The 23,948-nt window shown below is 28.4% G+C and overlaps 5 protein-coding genes across 5 annotated transcripts in view; 3 read left to right on the forward strand and 2 right to left on the reverse strand.

Annotated features, from left to right (window-relative positions):
• Positions 1-147: 147 nt before the first annotated feature.
• On the reverse strand, positions 148-3,608 carry LOC123292563 (EF-hand domain-containing protein 1-like). Its single transcript, XM_044873275.1, has 6 exons — positions 3,558-3,608; positions 3,300-3,493; positions 2,579-2,970; positions 1,894-2,415; positions 1,663-1,818; positions 148-758 (listed from the first exon to the last, which is right to left on the reverse strand). The coding sequence occupies exons 1-6, from the start codon at positions 3,606-3,608 to the stop codon at positions 148-150; spliced, it is 1,926 nt and encodes a 641-aa protein (XP_044729210.1).
• A 764-nt stretch (positions 3,609-4,372) lies between these two features.
• Positions 4,373-23,948, reverse strand: part of LOC123293131 (pseudouridine-metabolizing bifunctional protein C1861.05) — a 352,323-nt gene continuing 332,747 nt past the window's right edge. The window contains exon 9 of the mRNA XM_044873846.1: positions 4,373-5,255. Coding sequence (XP_044729781.1) covers positions 4,699-5,255 — 557 coding nt within the window. The 3' untranslated portion in view covers positions 4,373-4,698. The remainder of the gene's footprint in view (positions 5,256-23,948) is intronic.
• On the forward strand, positions 6,210-8,508 carry LOC123293134. The gene is made up of 4 exons (XM_044873850.1): positions 6,210-6,366; positions 6,620-6,665; positions 7,433-7,662; positions 7,936-8,508. Exons 1-4 carry the CDS (start codon positions 6,231-6,233, stop codon positions 8,202-8,204), a joined length of 681 nt encoding a protein of 226 aa, XP_044729785.1. The 5' UTR covers positions 6,210-6,230; the 3' UTR covers positions 8,205-8,508.
• On the forward strand, positions 12,476-18,190 carry LOC123293135. The gene is made up of 4 exons (XM_044873851.1): positions 12,476-12,704; positions 13,770-14,053; positions 15,286-15,441; positions 15,959-18,190. Exons 2-4 carry the CDS (start codon positions 13,780-13,782, stop codon positions 16,195-16,197), a joined length of 669 nt encoding a protein of 222 aa, XP_044729786.1. The 5' UTR covers positions 12,476-12,704; positions 13,770-13,779; the 3' UTR covers positions 16,198-18,190.
• Positions 18,892-23,721, forward strand: LOC123293133. The gene is made up of 4 exons (XM_044873849.1): positions 18,892-19,100; positions 19,288-19,496; positions 20,648-20,843; positions 21,152-23,721. The coding sequence occupies exons 1-4, from the start codon at positions 19,067-19,069 to the stop codon at positions 21,397-21,399; spliced, it is 687 nt and encodes a 228-aa protein (XP_044729784.1). The 5' UTR covers positions 18,892-19,066; the 3' UTR covers positions 21,400-23,721.

Raw genomic sequence — 23,948 nt, forward strand, 5'->3', positions numbered from 1 at the left:
ACGCTTGTTTTTTCCTAAGCGGTACATTTTTTAACCGAAAGTCTATTTTTAGAGAGCGTTTTCGAACGTAAGCGAATCGAATGTGTACTAAAGGAAGGGGATGTTATTGTTATGGGAAGATTAATTATCGAATCTAGAAAAACTTATTTATAAAGCAAAGGTAACCATTTTCTTGGAATGCGTTGCCATACCAGGTTCACCAGTTATTGGACATTCGATTTTATTCTCTTTTTCGGTAATATAATTACTTATATCGTTATCGAAATCCGGTTTGTAATCTGTTTTTGTTTTATTTTCATCGTAAATACTGTCACGAATATCTAAATTTAAATCTTTAGAATGGGTACATTGTTTATCTTGTAATTGTCCTTGAACGGCAATAGGAAATCTACATTCAACGGTAGGTGCATCTGGATCAGTATCTTGTTGAATATGTGTTTCATTATTTTCTAATTGCTTTACGAAACATGGATCATTTTCGTCTATTTTTGCTATTAAATCACTCGAATCGGATGATTTGATAAAGCCTTGCTTTAAAGCATATTCTTTTAAATTTTCATACACACTCATTGGAAATTCATTTCGATTTTGTTCAATGTAGTTAAGTACATATAAATCAGCACCAGTAATACGAAATAAATGTTTATAAACATTTATAATAGCTCCAATATAAAAATCGGTAGCTGTATAATATTCGTCTTCATCTGAGTTTGGTTTAAGAATTTTTTGTCGACTTAAAAATGTACCACCCGTTATACCTGTAAATGATTAACTCTATTATATTTTATGAATGTTTTTTAATGGTGATTTCATTTCAATTTTAGTGTAACAAGCTCAATGTCAATGGGATCAGAACTTAAGCCAAAGTGCGCGTTAGTTTATGCTAACGAATCTAAGCTTGAAGGAAGGAGTAGGATGTTGTCTCTACTCTGAGAATCCAGCCGCAAGACTCTCATCCCATCTGCCATATCACTTTAGAGTGTACTAAGGGGAAGTAATGCCCAGCCAAGCGGAGATAAAATCTCTGAGATTGGTCTACCTATCTTTTCAAGCATTATGTGGTAACAAATATGGTTAAATTAGCGGCTAACTACAGACTAACAGCGGGTATTACAGAGTACTAGTTGAAGAGCAAGCATTCTGAGAGCTTGGTGCTACCAGAGCACCACGGCTTCTGCAGATTTTCCCACAGTGAGAAGTGGAGGAAACGATGACTCATCTTCTCTGCCAGCCCCCAATTTTTGCCGTGAGAAAACTGATACATTTGGATCAACCATTCTTTGACGACCTCTCGCAGTTTAAATTTGTTCAAATTTACGTCAAATTTCTTCTGCTGCCCTTGAACATATCCAAATAGTTTGAGGGATTGTGTCTTTTTTTGAAGCGATATCCTCGCTAAATATCTCCCATACTATTGTACGCCATAACGCCCTTTTCCATTGTACGCCATAACGGAACAGCGGATTGACGTGACTTATATATAGAGAAGATTATAAGTCCGGATAGTGATTTAGGTCACAGATTAAGAATCAACTGTATCCTTTAACCTACCCTATCCTAAATCTAGTCAGAATCAACGTCATAAAGTTAACGTTACACAGACTTCAGCCTCATTTTGCATAGTTGACTATATGGTTTCATTAATTTAGCTTGATAACATACCGAAATTTGGTTGTTTTAATTCGACAATTTTTGTTGTATCATCAGCCAATGCATATGAGAATATAAATTTTCTACCATAATCTTCTGGGTGAGAAGAAATCATATCAGCCGAATATCTTAGATACTTATTTGCATTTAAAATATATTTCAATTCATCTTTAGGATATTTAATTGTTTGTTTTGCCATTCTATAATTATAGTTTTTAATTTCATCTTCCATCGGGTTTCCACGATTCTTATTTGTATCGTTTTTCCAATCAATTTCATTTGGTTGTTCAATATTTAAAATTGTTTTGTAAAAATATCTCGTCATCGTATCACAATTTACAATTAGGAATTTTCGTCCAAATACGTTTATACTATTTCCAATAATTAAATCTTCAGGCCCGTAATATTCTATCATATCCTGATTGTCTTCAAGTATCGAATGAAAGAAATTACTTTCATGTTTTGGTAATTTTGTTTTTCTTAATAATTTTGAAAATGGATCGCGGCCATCGTTTCTTTTTAATAGTTCTTTTATAGTTATGGTATCATCTTCTACGAAATAACTTAGAACAAATTCACGTTTTTCTAATAAATCGTTTTCCCAGATACAAAGGAAATTTAAAACATCATCTCTGCCCGCATATTTCCGCCTGTAAGTATTTTCTAAGCTACCCGATGGAGGTCTCTTGAATAAATGATATTTTGGTTCGATTTCTTCCATTGGAGAATTTTGCAAGAATGTATCATCACAGTTGATATCGATACCTACAAAATTTCTTAAATAAATAGGTGTACAAAAAATTCTGATATATTCTATAAAGGTCCAGGATATTGCTGCCTGGTTGAGGGGTATATCATTCGTAAGATATGTTTAAACGACATAAAAGATATTAAAAATTAATCTTGATTTGCATTAAGTGCAGCATACCTTGGCTCCTCATAAATTCCTTGGTGAAACGATCACAACTGAACGTATGAAAAATAATACCCTGTAAATTAATGTCCATATCAATATTCAAGTCTTTCCAATGCCAGAATTTATAACTGTTTGGTTTTTCTATTCGACGTCGCCTTATAATTCGCCCTTCTAAAAATCCACTGTTTGGAATTTTTGGTTCAATTACGGTTATGGTATCATCCTCCAAAAAATAATGAATGTTTACATAATGTACTAAGAAATCTTCATTTGGTGACAATGGTAAATATTGTTTGTAATATGCCCTAAATGTGAGGCATTTGTTGCCGTATACTGCATAATGTGGTATAAATTTTGGCGTGTATTCACTTTTTGCACGACCATAAATAAGCGATGGATCCAATCTGTAATAATGAATATAAAATTAAATGCTTATATGATATAGTTTTAGAAGATTTACATCTGAGTCTTTATGGGGTAAGATAGAATCCAATCCAAGTGAAGTCTTTAATGACTGAAATTACAATTTCGGCCAATTTATTCCTTGTTAGTCGTAGACTCGCACTCTCATACTTTCGTTATTTATAGTGCAATATTTCAAATCCGATATTTTTATAAATAACGAAAATAGGAGGGTGTCTTCATCTTAAATGCGAAACTGATAAAAAAAATTGCTTTTTTGAAAATTTTAAATGAGTTCTCTTAATAATGATTTTTACTAAACTTTCTTTACTCTAATTTATTATTTATATAAAATAGAGCTCTAACAGCCCTTATATAAACTAATCGTGTAGTCTTATCAACATCTAAATATCCTACAGAGTCAATGTCCAATGGTCTATGCCCAATACCCAAACCATCTGTTTCCACAAAAGTTCTATATCCATTACGAACTTTACATTTTTGGCTCACATGATACCTGTTTCTCTAGAAAAATATTTTATTTGATCAAATACTCACATTTTCTTTTAAATATTATACATATACTTACGGTGACATCATTAAAATTATATCCGGGTAATTTAGGTAAACCGTAATTCATAATTAATTTCTCGAAAGCTTATTTTATACAACAAAAAATATAATTTTACACACAATTATATAACAAATCGATTTGGTTGTTGGAAAACATTTCGAAAGTAGGTGTTTATAAATAGATATTATAAAATTCGTTAATAGTTCCCATGGCAAATAAACAATTATTAAAGTGAGTGTTTAATAATTCTAGAACATGCGATTATCATCAATAAAGGTGAACAAAAAAATGACTTCGATAACCATTGAGCAAATAAAAATGATCATACAAATATTTTCGTATTTTTAAGCACTTTTCAATCGAAAAACAAAGAATCCATAATTGTAAGAGGGCCTTTCAAATTTATGTTCAGTCATTTCAATAGAAAATGTGATAAATTAATTCCTGAAATTCACCTTTAGTCGCAGTTATAAATTACAAAGCTGTTCTAAGTTAGCACTTTTATTTCGGAGCATTTCTATTTTTATTAATAGAAATTACTCAAAATTCGATTCTAAAGAGTACCTCGAAAGTCTGTGAATTAAGAAATAATTTTTGTTTATATTAGGTATTCATTATAGATTTCCAGCTTAGAAATCAAACTACAAATAAAGACATTTTTTAAACTTAAATGAATATTTTTTTAATATTTAGAAATTAATACAATACAATAATTAAATTATAAAAGTGATTAAAAAGTGATGAAAAAATGGATATGTTGAATAACTGGATAATAAAAAAGAAGATACATATACGAAAAAGAATTTTTAAAAAAACACAAGACGTTATTAAATCAGACAATATTACTTAAAAAATTTGTACATATTAATATAGCGCCTCTCTTGTTTCTTTTACAAAAGTATTTTAAATGTGTATATAGTGATATATCCTGATGGATGGTACTGAACCCTTTGTGTGCGAGTTCGACTTATTGATTTAACCGGCTTGAAACTTGACCGGTTTATTTCCAAATTTTCAGTCGGGTTATTTAAAATGGGTATGGTATATATCTCCATATCTCATATAGATTTTTTTAAATGAGCCTATCTATTATGTAATCTTATAGAAGTAACATTTATGCTAGTATTTATTTGAAAATGTATTGAGCTAAGAATTATCATAATGTCTTATAAGACGATTTTAACGATAAATCTACATCTTTTAATTGAAATAATCGATCTGGAACCGGACTCTTTGAGTACAACGCTCGTTTAGAAGCTCTAAATGCCACTTCAACACACTGTTCCTCACTTAAACCTGCTAACATTCCCGTAATAAAACCACTTGCCCAACAATCACCAGCCCCGTTTACATTAATTATATCATTTAATTCTATTGTTGGATATAAACGCACATAAACATCTTGTCCTGCAGTTTTTAAAAATTTCATATTTTTAAAATATGCTTGATCAGCTTTACGTTTCGATACGATTAAAACTCCTTTTGAACCTAATGTTATAATAATGGTCGATGAAATTTTAGAAGTAATTAATTTGCCTAGTTTGGCCATTTCCATAATTATATTATTGTCTGGAGATTTTTCACAATTGATATTCAAAATTTTAGCTATGTTTCTTAATTCCATGATGTTTGGTGACATAAAACTAATTCCATTTTCGCAGCCTATTTCAAATATCTTCCCTGCTTTACGAAGGTCAGTTGGTTCATAGAACACTAAAAATAAAAAAATTAAAATTAATTTTTATATAAAAAGTTTCTTCGGGTAAATACAGGGTGTCCCATACAGGGTGGATTATTTTAATCTATTATATATCTCGTTTTGTAGTTAACTCATCAAAATATAACTTAAATAAAGGTTGCTGAGTTTGATGACGGCATCATGTTCTGACAACATATTGTATATAGTTCTCCAGGTTGCTATAATAGTCAATTTAGATCCTAGGGAAGATAGAATAACACTTTTAGATTAGAAAGTTGGGCCTCATAAAAAAACTAATTAAAACATATATTTGCAAATAGGATAACTAATGGTAGGTCCACACGATACCAACTTTACACAGACTTCTATAGAATTTTGTCTGCGCAAAAAATCAGTGCAAACTTAAGTCGATATGCTGGTAAAGTCTTTACATGAACATTTTTACTCAGACTTTCAGTATGTACAAACAATAGTCTGTATCGTGTGGACCCACCATTAAAATTCTGAAATCAGTGTAAAATTGCCAAAACTTTTGGATCGTGAATGTTCGGTAATTTGCTGAATTGCTTTGCTAGTTTGAATGTCGTCCTAAATATTTGCAAAATATTTAAATACTGCAGTCCGCCACCAAATTAGCAACGAGTAAAATACATAATAAGAGTAGGTAATTACGATTAGCTAATTCATATACTGATGATGACTACTTGGTAGTCTAAATGCGTATATATAAAATACAAAAAAAAACTGATCTAGGAAATTGGGGCAAAAATCGAAATTTATTGATTCTAGAAACAAATGTTGAATTTTTGAAGATAAAATTAATTGTTTGAAACTGTTATTAGTGAACTACATATACAGCGTATTTAAACAATTAACTATGTTGTATATTGTTATTACATCTTGTTAATTTATTTTTTATTTAATGTTGGCATTTCTTTTTGTTTACATATTATTCATCAACGAATTGAATCATCAGTAGTTATTTAGAGATGGCGAAAACGAAGACAGGTTTAGCTGCAGTGATAACAACAGGTGTTGCATTTTTGTTTATTTTCATTGCATTTGTTACACCATGCTGGCTACAAACGGACGGAAAATTAGAAAAACCAAAATTTCAACAATTAGGTAAGTGAACATTATTATTTGTATTTCAAAGTCAACTTAATAGGTGTGGTTAACATTTAATTCAAATGTACAAATTAAAGACACTTGTTATACAGTTCACATTTGTGTTCATTTATGCAAACCCTAATACTATTTACGTGAACTTACAGGTCATTATTAAATAAAACACCTGTATTTTATTACCTATACACAAAATATTTGATATTTTAACCTATAAATCACTAAAATTTAATATTTTCTATATATTTTTAAGGTTTATGGGAAGTTTGTTTTAATGGATTCGAAGATATTCGGCATTGGTAAGTATTTTTTATTTGCTCTTACAGATCGATTTATCTTGCTTGAATATAATATTATGTTTTTTTATGAGCGCCAAATTTTTTTATGGATTCCGTTAGATCCCGAAGCTATAAACAATATATCATTATGAATTTTTATACCATGCATATATGTAATATGCAAAGTATACTAAGCTTAGTTCCAAATTTGTAACGCTTAAAAATATTAATACTATGAACAAAATTTTGATATAGCTGTTTATAAAATCACCTAATTAGTCCATTTTCGGTTGTCTTTCCGTCTGTCTGCCAACACGATAACTCAAAAACGAAAAAAGATATCAAGCTGAAATTTTTACAGCGTACTCAGGACATAAAAAGTGAGGTCAAGTTCGTAAATGAACAACATAAGTCAATTGGGTCTTGACCTATGGGTCCGTAGACGCTCATCGAGAGATAGAACAAAAGTTTAAATATAAAAAATCTTCTTTATCAAAAAATAAACAACTTTTGTTTGAAACATTTTTTCGTAAACATCACTGTTTACCCGTGAGGGAGCAAATTAAGCGTAAATTGTACAGTATGTAATAATCAACACTCTATGCATGGTATTTCAACAATTAACTCAGTCAATTGTTTGTTTTCACTTGTTTTTTGTTTATTGTCGAGATTTAAGATGTAATGACCCAAAAAAAAAATTCTCGAAAGCATCAAAATTGATATTTAATTTTGCGAATCGATTTTGAATAAAATTATATATAATTATTATGATTCATCTCTTATTGAAGGTATGACACAAAATTTGTTGGATGTTGGTGGGTTTTCGAAGAAGAATATTATATTATTCATGATATTTTGCTACCAGGATTTTTCATCGCTACCCAATTTTTCATGACACTAAGTTTTACATTACTATTAATTGCTGGATTTTTAACTGCAATGTACTGTTGTTGCAGCCGTTATCATGATAAATATATTACTTTGTTATTTACAATTTCTGCTGATCTTCTAATTGCAGGTATGTTAATAAAACAGGTATATTTGACATTTTGCGGGTCATGCTGTGGTCAAAAACGAAGACGAATATGAAATAATAACGAAAATAGGCAAGTATCAAGTGGAAATATATAACAACGCATAACGTATTTTATTTGAGGTGTTATATACTGTTTAATACTTGCCTATTTTCATTGTTATTTGATGTTCGCCTTTCTGTCTGGTTATCGTTTAATCTGCAATCCCATCAAAAATCTTCTGTTTTTGAGTTATATTAATAATGTCGTTTTTACAGCCGTGTGTGCTTTAACTGCTGTGCTAATATTTGGTTGTTACGGTGATAGCCGAGATTGGATGCCAAATTGGGAACACAATGATTTATCCTGGTCGTTTGCATTGGCAGCAATAGGTTCACTATTACTGTTTCCAGCAGGTGCATTATTTTTAACAGAAGCACGTCGTGCTCGTTATCGACGTTTACAAGAAACTCGCGATCCTAGCCATGGTGGTAGCCAACAATTCAATATGGATGTGAGAAAGGGAACGCACAGTAGTGATATTTAACAACATTTTTGTATATAAATGTAAAAAATATTATTATTATAAACAATTTTATCATGTCTTAGACATTTTCATGAGTATTTTACAAAATTTAATTACTTTGTTCAATGTAAAATGACCATTTTTTAAAGAATCTAAACGGCACTAAATTTTTGAGTCGTAAAATAGTTAGTGTTAGTGATTGAACAAAGTTATTAAAATTTTTTTTGAATATTTCGAATTGATTTTACAATTTATCGGAATACGTGCTATATCGTATTTGATGATTTTGACATACATCCAAAATTTTTTAATTTGGTACACAAAAACTGATATTTAAAAATGGATGAATACTTAAATATAATAATTTAAGTTTTTCGCACACTTATCGTTCTTAAAGCAAAAGTCAATCGTACAATAATCTTAAATCTGCTACTACTTTTCTAGTAATTCGTTTGACTGATTTAACTGTTTTGGAAGGGAAATATATTTGTTTTTAAGATTCCATCTAGATTGGTCAAACGAATCATTATGGATCTTTGAAGTATTCATTTAGTACAAAATGTGTGAATCTTAAAATGTATGCCTTAATAACGGTCAATTATGACTGCCTTAACTTTTAAAAATTTATCTAAATAAAACATGAATCTCATGAAAAAAATTTTCATAAATTGTCATTCCAATACCAAATACACAAATCCGTTAATTTCGTTTAAGGTATATTGCATTAGAAATAAATTGTATCAGTTTTTCATCACATTTTAAAGAATGGTAAATTTTCATTTAATAATCACACAGCCCAAGGGAAAATTTTTTGGCGCATTAGGATTTCCTGCAAATGAATGTGGAAATTAAAGTTTTTACTTTTACATAGCATTATGGAATAATTTTCTCAGTTAAAACTGTTTTGCTTTTATTTTTACTCGCACATTCATATGCATGCATAACTATCTATACTCGAGACTATATATGGCTCGCGAGAAATGGCGAGACTATAGTTTGCAATATACCAAAAACTGTATAATATACAGTTTACACATATTATGTGTCTTTAGGCTGTCATGTTATTTTAAACATTTTGTGTTTTTGGTGTAAGGATGGAAAATATCAAAATATTTGTATGTAATTTTTATTAGGTATAAGAACAAAATTAATTTTTATAAATTTTAATCGCTTATTAGTAACTTTGACGTCATCTGATTTAATAGTAGTTACTACGCCTTTTACATGATTTATTGATTTCACTTTTACTAAAATGAATTTTTGTTGATTTCGAATTGAGACGTTTTATAACAAGAATAACTAATTCAGTTTAGTGTAACGACGTCATATTTTAATTTAAATATTACCAAATTTGCTTTGGTTTCGTTTACCAACTGGCGTTCTAAGAAAAATCTGTATGATTTGATGTAAAAGCAAGCTAATAATAATGATGGCACATTGTGTACGATAAGACGGCATATTACAATATACAGAAATTTAGCGAAGAATTTGTTAGCTTGCGCTTGAAATCAAATAATTATATAAATATGCCACAGATTTATTAATTTGATATATGATCAGATGAATTCAAAATGAATAAAATTATTAATTTAAATGCTAATAAAATGTTTATATTTTAGTAATGCAAAAGAACAGAGTTTTTATCCGTCCAATTTTAATTGTATTATGATTAATATATTATACAACTTATTATTATTATTTTTTTAAATAAATTTTATTTATGATCTTTTATGAAATATTTTGTTTTATTTAATTGCTGGCTGATTCTAAAATAATATGGGAATTCGTTGAAGTTGGTTAATTTGAAGTAATCATCATGATAACTTTTTATTAATAAATTACAACAAACAAAAATAATAAATAGATGAGTTAATTGTTTAAATAATCTACATATATGTATAAGTTGTTGAACTGTTTATAATAAATGATTATTTAATTACAGAATACCTATTTATTTCAGAGAGTTACCATATTAACGACACTCTACTTTATAATCAGTGTTGTCAACTTAGTGGTTTTACCACTAAAACTAGTGGTTTTTTTCTACAATTTTTCTACCTTTAGTGGCAAATAATTTAAATAATTTAATATTTTAATATCATTTCTGGCAATATTAATACTCTCTACTTGTTTTTTAGTGGTTTTCTATCGCCTGTTTAGTGGGCCTTAGAGTTGAAAGTTGGCAACACTGTTTATAATATAAGTCTAGGGATTGTATATATGTTTTACATTGAAAATTGAATACTATTTCCGAACAAATTTAAATAAGTAATTATGTTAATACTTATACAAAAAATATTTATACAATTTCGTAGAAAAAATTATGGTAGAAAACTTGTTTGTTTTTATAAAGTTTTATAAAGCGAATATTTTTTGTCTTTGAATATTTCTTCTTTCTCTGTTCCATATACCTATGATTCATTTTCCGATTTTGCTCGTTTATGAATTCGAAGTCATTATTTTACGTGCAGTACACGCTAAAATTTCAGAACGCTTTTGCTTTAATACTGTAGACAAATTAATTGTGTACAATTGAAAGTAGTCGGGTTTCTCATTCTTCATCATCCTTTTTAGGACATAAATATTTTTACCCTTCAATTGTTTTTTTATTACAATAGTATCTTTTATCATAAATTTATTTAATATAAACAAATATCTATAGAAAAAATTTTAATAATTAAAACAAGAATTATATTGTAAAACATCTCGACGATCTCCATATATACAAAACCTCGTAATAATTGTAAGAGAAACTAATTTTTATTGCGTTCAGTTTTTTAAACATACCATATTTATTGAAAATTATCGATTCAATAATCCCACTTGAGTGGAAATTTTCATAGTTTTTAGATCCTAAATACACCAGCTATCAGAATTATTTACCCTTTCTATAATTGGTGCATTTTTTAAGAAATCCTTTCCCCAAGTTAAAATTGTAGCTTACGTTGTAATTATGAAGGGTAGAACTGTAACTTTGCAGGGACGAAGGTAAAAATTTTATCCCCTGAGTCGATCAGAATAGTTTCTCTTTTTTTTACCAAAAAAAAAAAAATATTTTTTGATAAACTAAATATATAGAGGTAAATATAAATACTATTAAATCGAAGTTCACATGACATTCAATTATGAAAATTTATAATTATGTTTATAACAATAGAATAAATATACACAATTCATAAAATTTGAGGCCTTGTGTAATTCTTTTACATTTCATGAAATTTAAATTTTATTTAAGTTTTACCTAGCTGAAGAATATTTTATAAAATTTTTATCTTTTTAGCAATCTCTTTGACATACATCTGCCCTCCTAATAATAAAGTTTAATCAGACTTTAATAAATAATTTAATCATTCCTTCTCATTTTAAGTTACCACGGGAGGACAAAGAATAGGATTCGATTCCGGAGACTCCGTTTTTCGAGGTTTTTCTTCAGTTTCCGGGCATGGGTAGGTATAACTTCTCCAGATTTAAATAAAAAAATAATTTTTTTTTTTGTATGAAAATAAAAACTATGAATCAGATGTTTATTTCTAGTGGTTAAATTGTTTACAGGAATTACTGGTGGATAACGATAATTACTGATGGATTACAGATCGATTTCCCTAGCTCCCATGCACGGGCGCAACTTTCTGATTGCAAATTAGTTAATAATTACCAGTTTGTTACCATCAAAATGAAATTTCCTAAACAAATAGCCACGAAAATCGACTGGTTACAGACTTGTTATCGACTATTTTACAACCTAAATCTCGATTGTGGATTAACCATTAGGCAACTGTCTAGAGGCCTCGTGTTGGCTAGCGACTCCGGGGAAAGATTAAAAAAGAAAAAGCTTTGTACGAGAAGGGCAGCCAATTTGATTTACAAAGACTAAAGAAAAAAGCAAAATTTTTATGAAAAGGGTCACATATAAGGGGGCGTTAAGGTAATTTTCGAAGACTTAAAAACACGGCGACGTCTGATTTCTATAAGTTACTATGAAAAATAAACAACTTTTATTTTTATTATTTTCGTTCATAACATAAAATTTAATAGGCAAATCAATCAATTACTTAAATATTATAATTTGTAGAATTAAAAACCCACCCTAAATTAATTATCTAACTACTAAAAAAAAAACTTTCTTGACTCCAAGTTAACACATTTTATTAAAGAAGACTCATTCACATATTAGTCATAATAAGAAGTTCACGTTTATACAACAAAGACAACACTACTCCATACACACATTTGTACAACAAAGATAAACATTCCACCTCCACCCGACCGCAACATATCAACGACTCATAGCTAACGTTTTGTATTCAGTTTGTAAGGTGTATTCCAATATAATTTTACTAGTTTTTTCTACGTGTAAATAATTAAAAACGTATGGGTGTGCCTTTTAAAAAATATTTTTGTTGTTATTTATTTAAAACAAATCAAATCAAATCAATAAATTGTGATTTTTAAGTAAACAAATGAATAACTAGTGTATGTAACAAAATACCCATCATCAACTATTTTATAACTGCATTACAGGTAAATGTTTATGAGTTAAACTTTTGTTTATATGTGTTATGGATGAAAATAAAACAATTTTTTGTTTTTATTAATTAATAACAATATTTATAAATTTATAGTCAGTATTAATAGCTTTTTAAAATAAATTAATTTATTTTTTCAAATTTATTATTAAAAAAGTATACAAAATTTTAGGTAATTTGATCAATCATTTCATTGTTTTATTTAATGGATTACAATAAATTTTGGTTCGAAAAATTACTGATTATCTTCAAATAAAACCATTTACTAAACGTGAAGAATTTTAAAAATTTACTGTTATAAATCGAAAAACCACGAATCGGGGATGGGTTTACATTATTTTCAAAGTAATTTACTCTCTTAAAATTTCTTCAATAATTGGTATTTATAAATAAAACAGGTTTCCACCCAGTACAAAAACTATCATAGTCAATTTTTAAGTCAGTCAAGGTTTAAAAAAAAAAAAAAAACAATTTGGGTTTAAAAAATAAAAAAATTTTGACCCTTGGCCAGAAGTTTGGATTTTCTGGCGTGCTCAGAACATAAAAAGACAGACCGAGTTCGTAAATGAGCAACATAGATCAGTTAAGTCTTAGGTCCGTTGGACTAATCTTGTAAACCGTTAGAGATAGAACAAAAGTTTAAATGTAAAAAATGTTCCTTATAAAAAAATAAACAACTTTTGTTTGAAACATTATTTCGTAAACGTCACTATTTACTCGCTAGGCGCCAATTAGGACAAAAATTTGGTGTCCATTTTCTCCAAAACTATAAAAAATTGGGAGTTGAAAATTTGCATGTAGTTTCGACTAGTGGTCTTGTGAAACATTCTCGAAAAACGGGTAAAAAATGTATAAACTGTTTACGCGTTAGGGCGCAAATTATATAGTATGTATGATATGGGAATATCAGTCATGTGTGTGTGTGTGTGTGTGTGTGTCTTATGTGTATGTGTGACTATGTAAGGGTGGCTATCTTTCTTTACTTATATGACGTAAAAAAACAAACGTAATCAACACCACCATAAATATAATGTAATTAGAAAATTTTCTTTTATTACAGAAATATCAAGATGAGGAATCGAACGTTAACTGGTAATTTGGCTATCGTTATTTATCTCATATCATTATTCTGTGTGGTTATTGCATTTTCAACATCCAGTTGGCTCGTATCCGATTATCGGATAAGAGGGGCAAAATTTGATCGTCTTGGATTATGGACACATTGTTTCCGATCATTACCAGATCCTACCGATGTATATCAACGTCGATTTTTTGTTGGATGTAGATGGGTATTTGATCCATTTACTAAGGGATACGATGAAATCCGTGGTTTCTTAATACCAGGTTTGTAAATTTCTTTTAAGGTAGTTGGGTCATTTAAGTATTAATCTTAAGATCTTCAAAACTTTTAATATAAGTAATTAAAAGCTTAATACAAACGCTGTTAAAATTTAAAGACAATTTACCATGTCTAACATGAGAATCGGTGGATGAGGTAATTTTGGTCCAAAAAGTATAAAAATCAGGTTAATTTAATGATTGGTTGCAGATTTCTGAGATATCGCAATATTTGGATCGATTTTAGTCCGTATCTCAAAAACTATTCGACCAGTCATCAAATGCACCCGATTTTTGTACTTTTTGGGTCAAAATTACCTTATATACTGAGTTTTATCGAAATTGGAGATAAAAAAAATTTTTCGATTTTTTGCAATTTTTTTAAGGGGTACCCCTTTGAAAAAATCGAGAAAATCGCAAAAAAAAATTTTGTTTTAGAATTTGATGAAACTAGGTGGATAGGGTAATTTTGACCCAAAAAGTATAAAAATCGGGTTAATTTAATGATTGGATGCAGAGTTTCGGAGATATTGCAATATTTGGATCGATTTTAGTCCGTATCTCAAAAACTATTCGACCAGTCATCAAATGCACCCGATTTTTGTACTTTTTGGGTCAAAATTACCTTATATACTGAGTTTTATCGAAATTGGAGATAAAAAAAAATTTTCGATTTTTTGCAATTTTTTTAAGGGGTACCCCTTTGAAAAAATCGAGAAAATCGCAAAAAAAAATTTTGTTTTAGAATTTGATGAAACTAGGTGGATAGGGTAATTTTGACCCAAAAAGTATAAAAATCGGGTTAATTTAATGATTGGATTCAGAGTTTCTGAAATATCGCAATATTTGGATCGATTCAAATGCACCCGATTTTTGAACTTTTTGGGTCAAAATTACCTTGTATACTGAGTTTTAACGAAATTGAAGATAAAAAAAAAATTAATTGATTATTTTAAAAATTATTCTTTTTTAAATATTAAAATTGGTATCAGATTACTAAGGGTTGTTGCTACGCCACCTCCCCCAAGTTAAAAATAATGCATACTCCGATTATTGAACTAGAAATATTTTTTAGGCCACCTGTATAATAATTAGGTCACTTAATATTATTGATTATTTTATAAATGGTGTTAGACACGTGCACTTTATTTTATGAATAGATTGCATTTTTAAACATAATTTAATTAAGTGTCATACATAACATAGAATATTTCACTTTGAATTATATTTATTTTCAGGTTTTATGATTGCCACACAATTTTTCTACACGATTACATTTATTTGCGCCTTAATATCCGCTGTTTTGGTATTAATGTATTTCCTATGTTGTTCACCTGATCAGAATAAATTTACACTTTTTGTACGTGGAATTGGATTGACTTGTTTAGTTGGAGGTAAATATTATAACTTTTTTTCAATAATTATTATTGGAAAAATTAAATTATTTGATTCTCATTAATTTCTTTGTTGTTTTTCCCTTTAAAATAGTTCCATTGCTTGAACTAAACCAACCCAATTTCGACAGAATTTAACCAATTCACAGACTAAAAATAATCCCAAAATTTCAGAAATTTTGATCGGTTAGAACGCGAAATAATTAATGCCAAAGTTCGTCATTTTTATGTAAATTGATTAAAATTGGAAACTAAGACATTAATTATCTCGCGTTCTAAACGGTCAAAATTTCTGAAACTTTGGTATTTAATAGTAAGCCCTATTCTGAGTCTGTGAAAATTTTTTGTTAAATTCGTTAAATTTTGTCGAAAAGTGGGTTTCATAATAGTTCATACTTGTCATACTTTACTGACCTCCCTGCTATAGTTTAATATAGAATTCATTATATTATATTCCTTAATTTTCCTATAATTTTTAGTATATATTATTAATTCCTAAATAATAATATTTTCGCAGGTATCAGTGGCTGTATAGGTGTCATTGTCTTCGCAATATGGGGTAATACCGATGGCTGGATGCCAGGACACGAAAATAATTGGTTCGGCTATTCATTTGTTTTAGCAATTGTCGGTGCTGTTGGCTTTGTTATTGCAGCTGGTTTATTTTTGGTTGAAGAAAATGTCCAAGTTCGTAAACAACGGCACTTTAAAGACTCACAAACCAGATTCGAATTAGAACAAGAATCTAAAGCTTAATTTTTGTTAAAAGAATAATTTATTGGAAAATTTAAGGATAAAATCCACTAGAAAATGTGATAGTAAAACTCACATTCAGACATATTCGAAAAATTTTTACTTGTTGACATTTATATTTATAAGTTTAAGTTAAGAGTTTCTCGAAGTCAATGTCTCAAAAATTTATTATTAAAGACATATTTTATTATTTTTTATATCGCGATTTTTATGAAACTTACAATTTATTAATTGTTGTAAATATTAAAATTTTAGTAATGACATTTTATTTTTTAGATGTATATGTAGGTTCGAAATGAAAGGGCTCTTTTAAAGCGTAAACTCCACTACCAGAAAGTCTTAGCCATCGTGTCGCTCGCATTTCCAACTTAAAACACGTACTCCTTATTTATAGAAAAGCATTGTTCTTAATAAGAATTAAACATTGGCTAAATGATTTAAGCGATATTACTTGAAATTTCACTTGGAAGCATTGATCGAATACTCCGATTTTATCGCTCGATGAAGTAAAACGCATACTTTGACTCTTATTACCGTTATTTAAACAAATCCATTTCGAACACAACTCTTCTAGATTTGTAAGTTACTTAGTTTTATTACAAAGTACTCGACGCACATTCTATGCTGATTATTTGTAGGGAATTATTGCACTTCTTCCGCTGAAAAATATACAATTTTAAGATCAGTTGTGAATCATTACTTAATTTTAACTCCGATTCGATGAAACGCTTAACATAGAAATTTTCACAGATTTGTTTCGGATTTGGCAATCATATCATTATTTTGGAAAAGTTTACACTCCAAAATAAAGCGTAAAACTTTACAGATAAACTTATTAAAAGCCAATCGATTAATTAAACGGTAAATGATTCGAAATCATGGATTTTGTGTTTATTTTTCCTGTATTTTATGTACAAGCGTAATTTAAACAAGAGATTTATTATCGCTCGCTTAAAGATATGAAATGCTAATTCTTTGTTTTCTATTATGAGGTCTTTAATCTCTATGCTATAAAAAAATATTTTATTGATTGAGTCAATTTTAAATCCGTGTGAACCATTTTTGATGCTCGAATCAAAATTTGGTTATATTTGCATATAGGAAGTAAATTGATAATGACAAAAATTTAGTGGCCTTTAACACTAAATTTAATTATTAATGAAAAATATATAAATATTTATACAAATTCAAGTTAATATCTCGAAAATGTGTTTTAATAAGTGTACTATACAATCGTATACTCCATTCATTCGAAGATCGCTTTCGTAAACTTGTAAATTTATATGTTTCCAGAGCCGAATATAACTTTTGATTAATATCCTAAGTTTTTATAGAAAGAAGAAATAAAAAATGTAATTTCCATGACAGCTCACTTCGATTACAGTTAATAAGAGCATTTGCATTTTTTAAATAAGACATTCCATTTATCCCAAATTCCACAAGAGTGAGTACGATCTTTCATTGAACGAAGTATCAAGAAAAATATTAATGTGTTCATGACGTAATTGGAAAATAAAAGATATAAGAGTATAAATTAAATTTAATTAAATGATATGTTAATTACTATTTAAAATTCCGTCCAAACACTGTACAAATTAAATGATTTTTTCTCTTAATTTTTCTCTTAATTAGTAGTTAATAATAGAAGACATAGGTGGATGAACGTGTTGACCAAAAAAATGCCTATAGCCTATAATTTCGTATTGGGGCAAATATGCTGCTATATAACACTAATTTAGCTGAAAATTAGAAAAAAATTATTTTTAATCAGTCCAGGCAAAAGGGAAAGTGTTTCCGCTAGTAATGCAGGCACTTTCATCCACTAATGTTTTCAAGAATAGTTTAATAAATTGTTGGAAAGTCAAATGTTGAATCTCGTAACGTTTTCTTACTATACTTTTACATATTAATCCCATTTATACCTCGGAGTATAAAACAAATATGGGTCTAAGCTGCCTTATTTAAGATATTAAAAGTTAATGTTTTAACGATTTAAATTTTATAAATTTTTTAATATTATGTATATGTAAAAAAAAAAAAAAAAAAAAAAGATATTTGAATTGTAAAAAATATATTTGTATTAAAAGCACATAATTTTGAGTTTTATTTTAAATAAGTGAAGTTTTATTTTTATTATTTTACGAATTATTTACGATGTAATCTATAGGTAATTAGTCGGTCATAGGAATATTAAACGTATATTCCTTCATCCAAGGGTAATTAGTTAAAAATATGTTTGTAATTAATTTCTAAATTGTATTTTTAAAAAAATACATTTTTTTCTTTAGGGTAAAAGATTTTACTTTAAATTGAAAGGTTTTTTGCTCGGACCAATCTACAACACACGCAGAATTCGCTACCCATTTAAATTTTCCCGCAATTGAGAGTGTGAAGAGCCGCAGCCAATCAAAAGCAGGCATATTGCTTGAGGCAATCTAAAATCATGGATATAGAAATATTAAAATCTAAAACACGAAATATCGTTCTATTTGAATTTCCCGCAAATGAGAGCCGCAGCCCCTGAGTTATACACCCCCTTCGTCTAAAGTGGGACACTATACTACATCCCTACTATAATTATTAGATCCGTGGTTGGAGCAAAACTATTGTATATGAATGTCCATTGTCCAGTGGTCCGGTTATGTATGTCAATGATTCATTTTAAATGTAATCAACATGAAGTTTGCAATAAAATGAAAGTAGCTGCCAGTCTCCTGTATGTGTCATCATTACTCTCCTCTACAGGTATAAATTTATAAACATAACAGTTACCTCAAAACGATGTGTAAATAAAAATAATCCAAAAAAAATTGGTAACTTTAAATAGATCGAACAAATAAAATAATTAAAATATTAAATCAAATTAAACAAAATGGTTGCTAAAAACGAATATCCAAAGGCTGCAAGTATGTATAAAATAAAATTTAATTTAACTATTAATTTTTTAATGAATAATATCTGACACACCCAATGTTAAAAAAATAATTTAACATGAAATTATTATAACATAACAATTATCAAGAGTTTTACATTGAATTTGGAAATTCAAATAAGTTAATTTAAGATTCCTAATACAAACTTTTCTTTTTTTAGATGCAGTAGTATACGGGGGTATATTACTATATATAGCTGGAATGTGTTTGATGATTTCATTTTGCAGCCCCTACTGGATTCAATCGTTTGAAGAAACATTTTCCGATTTTAAACATATGGGATTATGGCAATATTGTTTCCACGATTTCAGATATCCTTATTATCAATTCAATCATTTATTTGATGGTTGCCATTATATTTTTAGTCAGGTATAGTCTACTAATTTTAAAGTTATATTCCTTAGTCTTTCTCGGCTGTTAATTGTTAATCTCAATATTGAATGAGCTTGCTTGTATATAATTTTGTTTTTATTAAATTGAGAATACTCCACAGATTATAATTTATTACATAAATAGATAGGCAACTCTACTGTACATGAAATGTTGTCCAAAAGCCCCCTGGAGAAAAGCACTTACAATCAACTATTTAAAAAAAAAAAATGGCGGGAATTAGGTACTATTCGAAATATTTCTATTCGGTTTATCATTTTTTTTAAATTTTTTTGTATTTGTCTTATAATTAAATATAGTGAAGTTTTTTAAATAAAATAATAATTTATTGCAATATTTGAAATAAAATAGCATTTATTTTAATATGAACATTATTAATAACAATTAATTATTAGTTTGATGTAAGTTAAATGCAATTTAAAACCATTTTATTTCGTTAATAGTGAATTATAATCACAATTAAACATTACCTAAATGTAATCAACACGATTAACAAGACCTAAGCGCTAAAATAAACTCAGTATATACCGGAAAATAATATAAACACACCTAAAACGACTAAATTACACTAATTAGTTAATGAACAGGGGCACAATGAAAACTAAAATACTTAATATAATGCCACTATTCAAATATTCCACAAAATGTTAATAAAGACAATCAATTGAGAATACACACAAAGAAATTTAACGAATTTTAATGACATGCGAACGAAAGTCGTATTGTTTATTTATTTAAAAATATATATAAAATATTGTTTCTCCAACAACCATTGAAATGATAAATGGAATATAACGTGTAGAGCCACCTGGAGAAAGGCACCTTCAGAGAACGAAAATAGTAAACATTTTACAGGGAGTTGCAGATCTGTTTTAAATTAAAAACTATAATCTGTGCCTAAGAGACTTTTTAAGTTACATAATATAGAAATTTCAGCTCGCTATCTCTTTTTTGAGCTCGTTTTTGTTATCGTATTGACGGGCAGACAAACGGAAGTGGACTAATAATGTCATTTTATCAATACAAATACAAAAATTATGTTTCGCCTCTCAATATTTTTAAGCGTTACAAACCTAAAATATCCCTTATATCCAACGTGTAAAAACATTGTTTAATTTTGTATTTTTTAGGAATATTATGTGATTCGTGAATGGTTATTGCCAGGATGGTTAATATTTGTTCAAGCGTTTGTTACCATGGCATTTATTTTAAGTTTTGCAGCCCAAGGTTTAATTGCTTTAATAATCACACGATATCCTTTAGAGTTTGTGTTACGTTATGAATGGCTTCTAATTGGAATGTCATTTATTGGAAGTATTGTTTCTGGTAAGAAATTTAAGAGTTAATTATTCTAGAAAATTCAATTTATTGTTTCAAAAATGCATCCCTTTTGATCTGTTTTAATCGATCTGAGATATCTGGCATTGTATTTGTGTAAAAGCAAAATAAGTAAATTCCACTGAAATACTCAAATTGTGACACCAAATAGCACACTTGCTTATAAACGAGGCTCAATTTTTTTTTTTCAAACGCAAAATCAAAAGGCTATGGAGTGTGCCTTACTCTGAAAGACTATATACAAATTATATTATGAATTATTTTATGCGTGATAAAATTGTAATTTTTACTTTCAGCTGTCTTCCTATCGTTAGCGGTTATTATATTTGGATTCTCATGTTATCGACGTGATTGGATTATGTATCCAAATTTCAACTATGTGAGTTGGTCATTCTATTTTGCCGTAATTTCAATGTTTTTCCATTATTTCTCAGCGTTTGCATTGTATAATGAGACGAAACGAAGCTATGAACGTCGACGTGAATCAAAGAATTTGGTAATGCAAATGCATCCTGAACCACAAAGTAGAGCTAGTTATTACTAAGGCAACAATTTATTATTCTTATAAAAAAGTATTTACAGAACAAAAATTTTTTATTATAAAATTGTTTTAATCTCTTTAATGACGTCAAATTGTACACGAATGTTAATTTTTTTGTGCTAACACTAATTAAATAGTTACATTTTAGTCACGTAAAAGACATAACTGTTAAAATTAAGCTTGCAACAAACTTTGAATCTCTTTAAATGACAGCGTATTTTTGATATTTCTTCAAGGGCGGATGTAGATATAAATTATGTTCGATTGTGTATTTGACGCCTAAAATTTTAACTAAAAGCAGCAAATGCAAGTATGTTGATAAAAAAAGCGTATGAGAAGCTATTGTAAAACTTGCAGTTATTGCTTTTATTGCTTGTATCTTAATCCGCCCTTGTATTTCTTATTGACGAATTATATAAATATTTATTACATGTTTCAATCGAAATAGTACAAAAATTTTATCAATTGTTGAATAATTGAATTTATTAAATATTTGATTCTAAAGCTGATATAGTTCGATTGTACAGTGTTAGTGCAAGTTCAGATTTTCGTTAAAATAAAAAGGAATATTTCATTTATTGATCCGTAACAGTCAGTAATTTACGAATTCTTTAGAGTCAAGTAAAATTTTACCGAACTTTAATTTGTATTTTGTATGATCGAACTTATCCCTCAAACTATATTGAATGCCCGGATACACGGAAAATATTTTTTATATTTTTGCTCTGAAAATATGTTTCATACACGAATGTTAATTATTGAAAGAATTTTGATCACCAATGCTTAATGTTGAAATGTGAAAAAGTATAAACTTCTGCAATTGCAAATTATTTTTCCGGCCTCTATAACGACGAAAGTTTTTACCAAAATTATTGAATTGAGTGTCTTAAAAACGAGCCTTTCATTTAAACTCTGTTAAATTTGAAAGTTAAATGTTCTAGTTTTATGTTAAATGTAAACTGGTAATGCCCGTTATGGGATTTTAATGCTAAGAAATACTCTATCTAGCGATAGAAAAAAGAAATAAACACATTAAAATGTAAAATGAAGTAGGTATCTTTTTTCTTTGCATTCAATGGAAAAATCAGCTGAGACATAATAGGTATAGATTAAATTTTTTTTAGTGGCGTCGACATCTTAGCGTTAAAATCCTATAAAAACTACTTATAATATTGAGTAACAAAAATACTCATTTACTTGTTGAACTATTAAAAACTAGTTATGATTGTAAAGTCTGTCCATAATAATAGCGATATCAGCCGATCATTTGTTACTCAGTTTTCTACGTAGTTCTAACTGGAGTGGTAAAAACGGCAATAAAGGATGTATAAAATGGTGATTATGGAAATATATGCAACGTATTTTATGTGATATAGATAGATCTGATTAAAAGTTATAGAGCAGTTTTGAAACATTTCAGAACAAATTGTGAGATATATTCTCGTTAATATTCATAATGTATATTTTTTTACTTCTTGACCAATTTTTTCGAATACTGTTTAAAAAATTTATTGCAATAGATTTAAAAAAAGAAGAATATAATTATTAATTAAGTACATTTAATAAAATTAATGTTCGTCTCTTATAAATGAAGAATTTGTGAGGGCTTTAAAAAAAATGTATCTCAACGGTTTCTATATATTATGTACATGTATTTCATTTTTGTGCATATTAAAACACGCAAGTTATGCGAAAATCAGTGTTTCCAACAAATTATTCCTTAAAATCTTACGAGTACCCGTAGTGGAGAACTTTACTTGGACTTTGTATCTATAATATGTTGGGTATCTATTATGATTTGGTGATCATAAACTTAAATCAGTGGGACTTAAGTTCGGGTTTAGCATAAAAAAGCGAGGTCGCTCAGCCTGTTAATTTAATACCCGTTATTACTTTAGGGTTACTGAATAAAAAAGTAATATTTCTTAATAAATTAAAATCTCCATAATTTCTAAATGAAAATATAATCCTTTTAAGGATAAATCCCCCAAGTTGGTAACACTGGGTCGTAAATTTCGGATTTGTAAGTTAATTGAGTATACTGTAATTGTATGTATGGAAAGTCATACAATATTACTCTCGTTTTAAATTTGAATCTGACACTGGGCTCAAGTAATCAAGGAAGGGCATTGTTTCTGCCAGTGTGTATTAAATCTTACTTGCGTTGTTGTAAAACAAGGTGAAACAGTAATATCATCTAACTTAACGTATAAAAATTCACTACAAATCCGAAACATAGTTATTGTCGAATGCACTAAAAATATATATTTAAAAAAAGGTTTTTATATAAAAATTTGTCCGTCCAAAAAAATTTCTTTTGTATTTTTGTCCCAATAAAATTGGCATTTATATTATCTTTTACATTTTTTATGTTTTTTATATTTATTGTTTGGTGTACATATATTATACACACATTTTTTAAAAGTATAATGTTCATTAATTTGTAATTTTTTTTATACAATAAATTTGCTATTTATAGTTTTAACGAATTTTTTCCTTCTTAATTATTTATTTTGGAAAGAGCTGAAAACCCCTGATATCAGGATTTCTTA

The sequence above is a fragment of the Chrysoperla carnea genome, chromosome 2 (genome assembly GCF_905475395.1).
Source record: "Chrysoperla carnea chromosome 2, inChrCarn1.1, whole genome shotgun sequence".
NCBI lineage: Eukaryota > Metazoa > Arthropoda > Insecta > Neuroptera > Chrysopidae > Chrysoperla > Chrysoperla carnea.